The 9,957-nt window shown below is 34.0% G+C and overlaps 3 protein-coding genes across 9 annotated transcripts; 2 read left to right on the top strand and 1 right to left on the bottom strand.

Moving 5' to 3' along the window:
• Positions 1–717: 717 nt before the first annotated feature.
• On the bottom strand, positions 718–5,564 carry SRD2 (snRNA activating complex family protein). 7 transcript variants are annotated; one of them, XM_079040708.1, is made up of 15 exons: positions 5,368–5,564; positions 5,145–5,294; positions 4,033–4,455; positions 3,882–3,936; positions 3,154–3,341; positions 3,030–3,085; positions 2,865–2,931; positions 2,717–2,769; positions 2,531–2,609; positions 2,286–2,374; positions 2,120–2,210; positions 1,946–2,047; positions 1,725–1,850; positions 1,377–1,643; positions 718–1,310 (listed from the first exon to the last, which is right to left on the bottom strand). In XM_079040708.1, exons 5-15 carry the CDS (start codon positions 3,301–3,303, stop codon positions 1,026–1,028), a joined length of 1,365 nt encoding a protein of 454 aa, XP_078896834.1. In that variant the 5' UTR covers positions 3,304–3,341; positions 3,882–3,936; positions 4,033–4,455; positions 5,145–5,294; positions 5,368–5,564; the 3' UTR covers positions 718–1,025. The 7 variants fall into 7 exon arrangements, with proteins under 7 accessions (XP_078896834.1, XP_078896832.1, XP_078896833.1 ...); XM_079040706.1 differs by having other exon boundaries at positions 5,145–5,564; XM_079040707.1 differs by having other exon boundaries at positions 4,033–4,425; positions 5,145–5,564.
• Positions 5,565–6,031: 467 nt separating this feature from the next.
• Positions 6,032–7,820, top strand: LOC145103161 (uncharacterized). Its single transcript, XM_079040713.1, has 3 exons — positions 6,032–6,174; positions 6,803–7,122; positions 7,198–7,820. The coding sequence occupies exons 2-3, from the start codon at positions 6,805–6,807 to the stop codon at positions 7,753–7,755; spliced, it is 876 nt and encodes a 291-aa protein (XP_078896839.1). The 5' UTR covers positions 6,032–6,174; positions 6,803–6,804; the 3' UTR covers positions 7,756–7,820.
• Positions 7,821–8,087: 267 nt separating this feature from the next.
• Positions 8,088–9,511, top strand: LOC145100502 (uncharacterized). Its single transcript, XM_079037752.1, has 2 exons — positions 8,088–8,778; positions 8,847–9,511. Exons 1-2 carry the CDS (start codon positions 8,118–8,120, stop codon positions 9,311–9,313), a joined length of 1,128 nt encoding a protein of 375 aa, XP_078893878.1. The 5' UTR covers positions 8,088–8,117; the 3' UTR covers positions 9,314–9,511.
• Positions 9,512–9,957: the final 446 nt, after the last annotated feature.

The following is a 9,957-nucleotide window of genomic DNA, read 5'->3' as shown; positions in this document are numbered from 1 at the left end:
CGCGTGCGGGATTAACTAGTTTGTTTGGTTTATTTTGGACGCTCCGTTGAATCTTCTGCCGACTGCCATTTGCCACCTTTTCGAAGCTTAATTTGTTTATTTAATATTATCAATAAATCAAATGAAAATTGGTAATAATTCAACCGTAGATTTATAGTTTACATGTTTAAGCTGTCTAAAGTCTTTTTTATGTAATATTAATGTCACCCAGGGTAAATAAAAGAAATTTGATTAATTATACCGAATTTAATCTGTGATCATTTTCTATTCGTAAATAAAATGTTTATATCAACCAAAATAAGTAACTTCGTTCTTTTTCCATGTTAACCTAAAAACAAACAAGATAAATATCATATCACAAAACAACAATAATTTCTTTAAGAAAAACTGATATTTTAATAAATCTGAAAGATAACTGAAAATGCAAGGATTTTTTTACAATACTAATAGATAAATGATTCTGTTTTTCTACAATTTACCCTTAAAAGAAATTAATTTAATGATAAATGGTTCTGAATGAGTACAAACATGTCGCCCCAATAATTTATTCAATTTCCAAAATTATATTTAAAACATATAGATCCAAATTCAAACGATCATATAGCAATATTCTGTTAAACAAGGTGGCGTGATTGAAGTGACTTACACGGTTGGATTAGTTCAATAATCATATTTAATACTAATTGCAAATAAAATAATTGGTATCGATTTCGAAAATGGTCAAATGAAAGGGATATGTCCCCTAGTATTGTCGATTACTCGATTTTGATAGGTTAAAATACAATAAAATCAAAAACCACAACGACATCGATCTGAACCAATTAAGTTCCAATTTAAAATCACGTTGGGCTACAAAGCTTTTGGGCTTTTAAACAACTTTCACTTGGGCTTACCAGGTTATCGATAAATTCCATTTTTGTCAAGTTATGTACGAAATTGAATTTCATATCAACCAAGTCAAAACCGATTGGTGAGAAACTGGATCGGACTCAACCCGAAAAACATCCAAATCTGTACTGGTTGATTCATTCATGAATATAATCGTAGACCTTGAAGTCACTGTATATGAGTTGATTATTGGAATAGTGAAGCATGTAATAGCAAATCCCACAGAAAAAGCAAGGATTCTCGGGAGTATACTTGTCATCCACAGTCACCTTCGTCGCTTTGTAGATCTTACAGATCGAGCACTTTTGGAATCGCAACTTCGATTGAAACATAATCAAGGGATAAGCAGCTCGATTATGCACATCCTCTTTCCTATCTATCACCCTCATGTCTCGTATCACCATCACATGCTTGCAATCACCCTATCATATATACATATATCTCATATGTCATGTATGTAATAGCATGTTGAGATTAATTTTTGATACCTGATGACAGTAAAGATAGCCAGCTCCAAGTCGGAAATTTAGGTCACAAAAACGAGTTGCTTGCATTGGAAGAGGTTTGAAGCGAGGCAACTTGGGAGCAATTCCACTTCCACTTCCTAAAATTTGCTTTTGTTTCTGATGCAGTTCACCTGATATGATGGATTCCCATTTTTCTGATGCAATCTTCTTTGATTCTCTAATCCAATCGAGTATGGGTTTACTGTAGTCTACAGCGTTGATTTCCCTTAAATCGTTGTAAAATATATCCTACGATTACAAAAACATAATTAATTACCAATAATATATTTATGTATGAGTATGAAACTATGAATGTAGAGAGTTAGTTACTTCTATGAGGAAATATCCAGATGGAGTATGCTTTTTGGTTAACTTCATAATTTCATCAGTCAAACAGTATATTTTGTCTCTCAGTTCAGTTAATAATTGGCGTCCAAGAACCAAAATTTCTTGATTCTACAAACAAACAAATTCCAAATTCCAAAACATTATAATAATTACAAAGATATGTTATAAGAGAAGGTTTGTTTTGTAATTTTGTTAATGTTTACCTTAACCCATGAGCGTTTGTGATTATAGACCTCTATGCAAAGAAGGATCTCATTATCATCTATAGGTATTGGTATTTGTTCACGTGTGCTTGATGATTTCACCTGATAAATATGGCTATTATGGTTGGAGTTGATAAATGATAAGAGTTAATAAATAAATAAATAAAGGTAAACCTGTTGTGTCAAATAACTTGTAGAATTAAAGGATGACATTCGTTCTTTCTTCTCTGAGGGAGTCACACATGCAACGGGTCCCGAAACACCACTGACTCAAACCATATTAATATTATTATTATAAATGTAAATTTATCAATTTTTTCTACCATAAATAAAAACATACCTAAAAGAATGCAATCTTGCAGCTGATTTGTCTTCTTCTTGTTTTTGTTTAATTCTAGCAACTTTCTCCACCTCTTCCATATAATCTTCCTGAAAATGCATACCAACCAAAATGAGGGTTTAATTCTTAAATTTTTTTCACTACAAAATGAGGGTATCTTAGCTTTTTTAATTTTTTTTTTTAAAAGTATTCATCAATCATAAGGATTCTGAAATGAGAAGGAATGGAATAAACAAGAGCCTTACTTCATGAGTTGTCTCCTTTTGTTTCACTCTTTTCATCTTCTTGGATACCTTTCCATTCATCTTTCTGTTATCAAGGACTCTGCAATCATTCAATTTGAAAATGGAGGAATCACTTATCCTATCCATCATTTATTTTATATTTGTAAGAAGTGGATGTATAAAAGGTTTTAGAGACACCTTTCTTACCCATTAGAGCAATCTTCAGATGAAAGTGAATGATCTTTTGTCAAGTTACCATCCTGCAATAAAATTCACAACATCATGTGTTACAAAAAAATAATATTTATTATTTATAATACAAAAAAAAAAAAAAAAAAAAAAATTATTATCATACCTTGAGTGATGCTTGGAATGCTATATCTACCAACTCCTCCTCACTCAGGATTTTAAGTTCATCAACCCTATAAAAGACAACCAGACCAAAACAAAAACCCTTGATGAGATTTATAGAAAACTAATTTAAGTAAAATAAGAGTGAAAGTGTTGAAAAGCAACTCACGAAATTTCATGATGATGTTCTTCAGTCAATTCCAAGCACAACTCCTTTCTCAGATCCTGCAAAATAACATAATTATTGTTGCTTCATTTCATTTATAAGTTAGTTAGTTTCAAGAATTTAGTACCTTGAGTTGATCTTGAATGCATGACTGGAATTGAGAAACACTAGTGAGGGGACCCACCATGTCTGCAATGTATATAGGACCACCACGAGGAATTGAAACAAACACATCTTCACAACAACAAGAAGAAGAAGAAGAATCTCCCAATTCCATTGTCTTCCTCCACACTAAATCCCTGTGGTTGGAGCCCTCTGTGTAAGCACATGAATATTGCATTATCTAGATGATGAAATCGATGAGTTACATTTGAGCAAAAAACTATTTTTAACTGAACCTTTGGATACTGGTAGAACTTGGGTTTCTAAACCTTTTAGAAAGGGGCTTATGTGTTGATTCTGATGAGATTGGAGTATAATTTATGGAATAAATTTTGGGATTCATATGTATATATTTAAGTGCAGGTGTTAATATGTAACATTATCCTTACATATGTGGATGATTCATTGTTTACTTCTAATTTTGTTTCAATAACATACCTTTTGTCACACCTTTTTATTCATTAAGATGAGAAGGGCATAGCGAAATCAACAAACGACGATTTCAAAAAAAAAAAAAATCTTTTATTTTTCAGGCATTTTATCAAACACCTTGTGTGCTTTATGAGTTTCTTCAAATTTCTGTAATGCTAATCAACACTCATAGACTTAGAATGCAGTAGTAACTATAGCAGGTAGTATCGTTGGTATGAGTTATAAAGGCAAAATAGAATTCAAGGAGTAATCAACACATACCTGATTTAAAAACGTAGAGATAATATGCAGACGTTATTAGAGAGGGATACGGGAGCTGTGATGATCAGCAACGCATAAGTTTGAAATGTGGGGAAGAAGATGGGGAAACAATTTTAAAATACGAAAACATAAGAAAGTTGAGAAAGTATACCTGATATCAGAAGAGATAGCAAGAAGATGGTGTAGCTGCTTCACGGAAAGGAAATTGTGATTCACTGCGACTCATCAGTCGGAAATATGGGGAAGAAGATTTGGAAAGAACGTGGAACATATGAAGCTTTTGGTGACCGGCAGATGTAGGGAGTCAGAGAGTTGAAATTTGAGGAATTTCCCTAAAATTTGTCAATTATCGTTAACCTTCTTTCGAGAGGTTTAGGTCCCGTTTGAGAGTTGCTGACTGAGAAAGTACTGACTGAGAAATGTCTATCTGAGTAAGAAAGTCTGACGGAGTAAGAAACCATGTTGTTTGATTGTATATCTGACAGGATGTGCTAACCGGTGAAAAATGACTATTTTGCCCTCACACTTGTTACAAACCAACATCCTAACACATAAATATTCATAACTTTATCACCTGCTTTATAAAGATCAAGATCAATATCAACATGAAAATCAATTCAACAGATGTATGTGTTCGGTTCAACATATATGTATATGTTCAACATATATGTATGTGGTATTTCTAAAAAACAACAAAATTAATCCAATTCAAAGCAAAATCAACAACAAAATCAACATATTAGAAAGTGACTTTCTTTTTACTTTTTACATATTCCTTTAGAGTTCAACAATAAAATCACTTGAAACAAAGAACATTCTGGAGCAAACATCAACATATCAACAAAATTAGGAACCCATTTTCAATAGCAAATCAGTAAAAACTTTTATGTGGATCTTCTGTGAATGGGTATAAATGATAAAACCTCTTAAGTTTGAAGTACCAAAAGATGAAACGGATTACGTATATAGAAATCATGAATTCTGTTACAGTGTACCCAAATGGAATTTGTTTATATATATATATATATATATATATATATATATATATATATATATATATATATATATATATATATATATATATATATATATATTTGAACAGGTTATGAATGGGATGATTTGTTTATATAGAAATCGTGAATCATTGGAAGTTTTTATATATAATATTGTAAAAAGGGTACACTGGAATTCGTAGAAATCAAGGTGATGCACCACTTTTTCCAAGTATCTCATTAATTCCCACCAAAATCAAAGTCGGCATACCAGATCACGATTCCAATTGAGGCGGTACACAAAATCAATCGAATCATACATGATATTACAATCGATCGGCCCTATCCAAATATCCATTTGGTATGTGAAGATTTCCGATCCGACTCACATTCCAAGAGCGAACTGGTACGACTTCGAACCCTGATTCGGTACAATACGATCTGGTATGCGATTCGTGGCTTTATGACCGAATTAGGTAACCATGGAATCGTACCTGATGAGAAGAAGCATTTGATGGAGGCGCTGGTATGAAGGAGATCGTCGGTGGCTGAATATCAAGAAATCTCGATGCTTGTTGGTTTGTTTTATGACTATGGAGGCGCTGCAAGAATCGAACGAGAAGAATGAGGGTGAAGGCGATGAAAGAGAATGGTAGGGCAAGGGTAAAGATGTAAATGTATCCTATCTTTCCAGTCGGCTATTTCGCCATTTCTATCTGAATTAGATGTTTCATAGGGAGTCAGATGCGCAAATTTGAACTAACAAACACGTTTCTGAGCTGACTCGGCCAGAATAATATCAAACAGTGCCTTAGGGGTCGTTTGATTTGCACTTACCCAGTCTGGTCAGAGCTGACTGCTGACCCGGTCAGTAGTCAGACTGTTTGATGGGCCTCCATTGTGGCTGACTCGGTAAGTAATCAATGACCAAGGAGCTGACTCGGTCCAAAAAAAAAAAAGAGGCTGACCAGATTTTTCTTCTCCTGCGCCCTAACACAAATCGCCGCTATTCTTCCTTTTCCTTCAACATTCAGCGCAACGCAGCAACAGCTCCATCGATTCAGCGCAACGCAGCAACAACTCCATCGACGATTCCCTCCGGCTTCCGGCGAACCTCCTGCGCCGACGATCGACTGCAGGTACGCAGCAACAGCTCCATCGTGCTTTTTTTTCTGAAATCACAAAGCCCCTTCAATGTTTGCTGACAAATCGACGATTACCTCCAGCTTCCGGCGAATCTCCTGTCCGGCGAAGTAACAGCTCCGGCGAAGTAACAGCCCCGGTGAGGAGATCGACTGTAGGTACGCTAGTTCGTGCCTTTTTTTTTTTTCTTTTTTTTTTCCTGAAATCACAAAAGTTGCTGTCAAATTGATGATTTTATTCTGAAATTAGTGTTTGAAATTACTTCTTTCATTATTTTTGGATTCAATTAGAACAAAGGGTTGGCATAGGTGTATGTGTATTACCAATGTTTGCTGTCAAATTAGTGTTTGCTGTCAAATTAGTGTTTGCTGTCAAATTGTTTATGAAATCTGATTTTATCTATATGAAGGAATGAATTGCTTATGTATGAAATTTGTATGAACTAATGTGTGAAATCACAGCCCCTTATATAGTTGTTAAATCGAATGAATTGTTTACTGTGTGTGTATATGATATGTTTATGTGCATATGTGTGTAAGATCAAAATGCTCAAGAGAATGATTAGAATTTGTTATATAGGTGTATGTGTATTACCAAACTGATATATGAGATATTGTCTTCAAGTTATGTACTGTGTATATAATATCTCCCAAGTATTGTCTTCAAGTTGTATTAACTTTAGGTTAAACAAAAAATATATATATTTTATCTTATTGACATCAAGCAAATAGTGTTTGTAAATGTATGTTATGTGGATGATTAGATTTTTTTTTCTTTTTACAATAGATATGGCAGACAAAAGAATTAGGGTTAGTTGGAAGTCGGAATTGGTGGACAAAACTTTTTTAGAAGCATGTATACAAGAATTAACAAGAAATGGCCGGGAGGGTAGCGGACTAAAAGCAAGCTCATGGGCTGTGGTCGCGGAGAAATTGAAAACAGATCATAATTTTATTGTCGACAAAAAACAAATGAAAAATCGATATGACTATTTAAAAGCAAAATATGCAGTGTGGTTAAAACTTAAAAACAAAACAGGAAATATTTATAATCCCGTTACAAATTCTTTTAACATGACTAATGAAGAATGGGAAGCGGAAGCGAAGGTACATATATACATATTTTTTAAAGTATATTATTTTTTTACTACTTTAATAATATTTATTAAATTTGTTAAACAGTTGAACAAGTACGTAGATAAGCTGAGAAATGCACCCCTCCCTTGCCCTGAACTTTGTACCCAACTATTTGATGGGGCGACCTCGACCGGTGTTCACAGTTGGGGGCCATCTTCGACATTACCTCATCCCAATGAAACCTTCAGTACACATGATTTTGAGGATACAGAGATGGATGAGCCAGCACCTCATGCAGATACCCCAAGCTCAACAGTACCTCAACCTACTAGTGAGGAATCATCTGGGCGGACAAAAAACAAGGGGGGCAAACGAAATGGTCCTAAAGAAACCACACTTGATGATGAGTTGAAAGAAGTTGGAAAAGAGATTATCAAGGTTGCACAAGCATTCACCGAAGCAAATAATCTTGACAAGGAGATGGATGCTTGTATGGCGAAGTTGACAAGCTTGGAGTGGGGAGAATATGATCCGAAATACACCACTACTCTTATGTTATTTGCTGAAAGTGCTGGTAATAGGAAAATTTGGTTGCGTCTTAACTTGTCAACTTGTGAGTCGTGGGTAACAAATGCAGGAAAAAAGTTTGGATTAGTTGGTTGACTTTAGTATTTACATGTTATGTTTTACTTTAGTATGTTATGGTTCATTGTTAGACATTAGTATTCTATGGTTTAGTTATGTTATGGATTGTTTTTCTTAGGTGCGGTTATGTTATATGAATTTATATGTTATGGAATGTTATGTTTTTCGTATTTACATGTTACGATTTGTTATGTTATGGATTGTTATGTTATTGATTGTTATGTTATGGATTGTTATGTTATTGATTGTTATGTTATGGATTGTTATGTTATTGATTGTTATGTTATTGATTAAAATGTAATTTGTATTTGACATCTAACAGGACACATGGATAAAGAAGGTGACTTTTATATTTTCTTATATTCTCGTGGTATTGGTTGATGTTGGTCCGACAAAGGCAAAGAATAATTAAAAGAATAAGAGCTAGCGAACAGGTAGCAAAGGGATATGTGTATACGCAAGATTTGATACACGGATGTCCTATACAATGTTACGATATGATACGTCTTTCACAAGATGCATTTGTACTATTATGCAATCACTTTACACAAAGAAATTGGTTGCAATCTAGTAGGACGATAAGCGTTGAAGAGAAGATGGCTATGTTTTTACATGTTATAGGACACAATGAACGTTTTCGAGCCGTTACAGAAAGATTTCATCACTCCACACAAACGATTCATCAATGTTTTCATGAGGTCTTACGTGCAATGATGTGTTTTGCACGAGAAATTATAGTACCAACCTCGTCTAATTCAACAACAAATACCTCAGAACGACATAGACGGCTAATACAAATATTTCCCGGAGCAATAGGTGCACTAGATGGAACACTTGTACATGCAGTTGTGCCTGTTGATCAACAAACTCGTTATAGGGGAAGAGGAAAAGGTGAATGTTATCAAAATGTAATTGGAATTTGTAATTTTGATATGATATTCACCTTTGTATGGGCTGGATGGGAGGGCATAGCACATGATTCTAAAGTTTTGAAAGAAGTTGCATTTAACCCAACTTCCGGATTTCCATTCCCTCCACCAGGTTTGTAACTTTACTATACGTTTTATTATCTATATTATTTATATGATAAATTTGTCATGCATCTACAGATAAATATTACCTTTGTGATGCCGCATACACCAACACCCGTGGATTTATGGCTCCCTACCGCAATACTAGGTATTGGTTAGCCGATTTTCGAAGAAACAGAGCTTTGACTAAGGAAGAAATGTTCAATCATGCTCATGCACAACTTAGAAATTACATTGAACGTGCTTATGGTGTATTGAAGGCGAGATTTCCAATTTTAAAACAAATGGCTCCTTATCCTTTTCCAGTGCAAAGAGACATAGTCATTTCTTGTGTTGCGGTCCATAATTTTATAAGGAAATACGATATTGAAGATGAATTATTTACGAACTTTGAACAAAACACTATGGTTAGTCATAATGTGGGTGGTGGAGGAAATGAGGGTCAAAACATAGAAGGCATAGAATGGGGTTCAGAAGCCGTTAACTATATGACTAATTTGCGTGACCAGATTGCTAATCAGTTATTTTCAAATGGTTCATGTTAAATGGTGTACTTTTTTTATTATGTATGACAATTTGTATTTGGATTTTGTATTACACTTTGTATTTGGATTTTAATTGATGTATGTTTAATTTGGATTTTATATGATAATTTGTGGTTTTATAATTTTTTTATCCAGCACAAGAGACAACATAAGGGTAATATGGTCATTTTTTCATTCAGCACAACCATTCAGATAAATAATCAAACAACATAAACTCAGTCAGATATGGACTCAGTCAGCATTTCTAACCCAGATTTTTTAATTTATTTAAATAAACACCCCCAATCTCACTCCCTCATCTTACCTTACCTACCCCAATATTTTTTTTCTATTCAAATAAGAGTCTTTTTAGGTAAGACAAGGACCAAACGTGTAACGAAAACAAACAGTAGGGACCAAGCGCGTAACAAAAACAAATAGTAGGGACCTCCCGAGTTAAAAAAATAAGTTAGGACCAAACGCGTAAATTACCCCAAACCATAGGTACCATTCGTGTAATTTACTCCAAAGAAAAAGAAAATATGAGAAAATAAAAGAAAAGAAAATAGTAGAGAAAAAAATAGAAAGGAAAAGAAAATAAATTTGTATTTCGTGTTCCCGAGTCGGAGAGAAGTGAAAAGAAAGTTAAATGTTTTGTTCTTTCT

This window comes from Lactuca serriola, chromosome 4 (genome assembly GCF_051521515.1).
Source record: "Lactuca serriola cultivar US96UC23 chromosome 4, Lser_US96UC23_V15, whole genome shotgun sequence".
Taxonomy (NCBI): Eukaryota; Viridiplantae; Streptophyta; class Magnoliopsida; order Asterales; family Asteraceae; genus Lactuca; species Lactuca serriola.
This window is presented reverse-complemented; position numbering and strand designations above follow the sequence as displayed.

Bases quoted from the DNA above. Each gene is read 5' to 3' on its own strand.
- LOC145103161 (XM_079040713.1), top strand. From the start codon at position 6,805: ATGGCAGACAAAAGAATTAGGGTTAGTTGGAAGTCGGAATTGGTGGAC. The intron at 7,123-7,197 runs GTACATATATAC...TTTGTTAAACAG, and splicing joins AATGGGAAGCGGAAGCGAAG to TTGAACAAGTACGTAGATAA.
- LOC145100502 (XM_079037752.1), top strand. From the start codon at position 8,118: ATGTTGGTCCGACAAAGGCAAAGAATAATTAAAAGAATAAGAGCTAGC. The intron at 8,779-8,846 runs GTTTGTAACTTT...ATGCATCTACAG, and splicing joins ATTTCCATTCCCTCCACCAG to ATAAATATTACCTTTGTGAT.
- SRD2 (XM_079040706.1), bottom strand. From the start codon at position 3,303: ATGGAATTGGGAGATTCTTCTTCTTCTTCTTGTTGTTGTGAAGATGTG. The intron at 2,770-2,864 runs GTATGATAATAA...ATTTTATTGCAG, and splicing joins CATTCCAAGCATCACTCAAG to GATGGTAACTTGACAAAAGA. The intron at 2,211-2,285 runs GTATGTTTTTAT...GGTTTGAGTCAG, and splicing joins GCAAGATTGCATTCTTTTAG to TGGTGTTTCGGGACCCGTTG.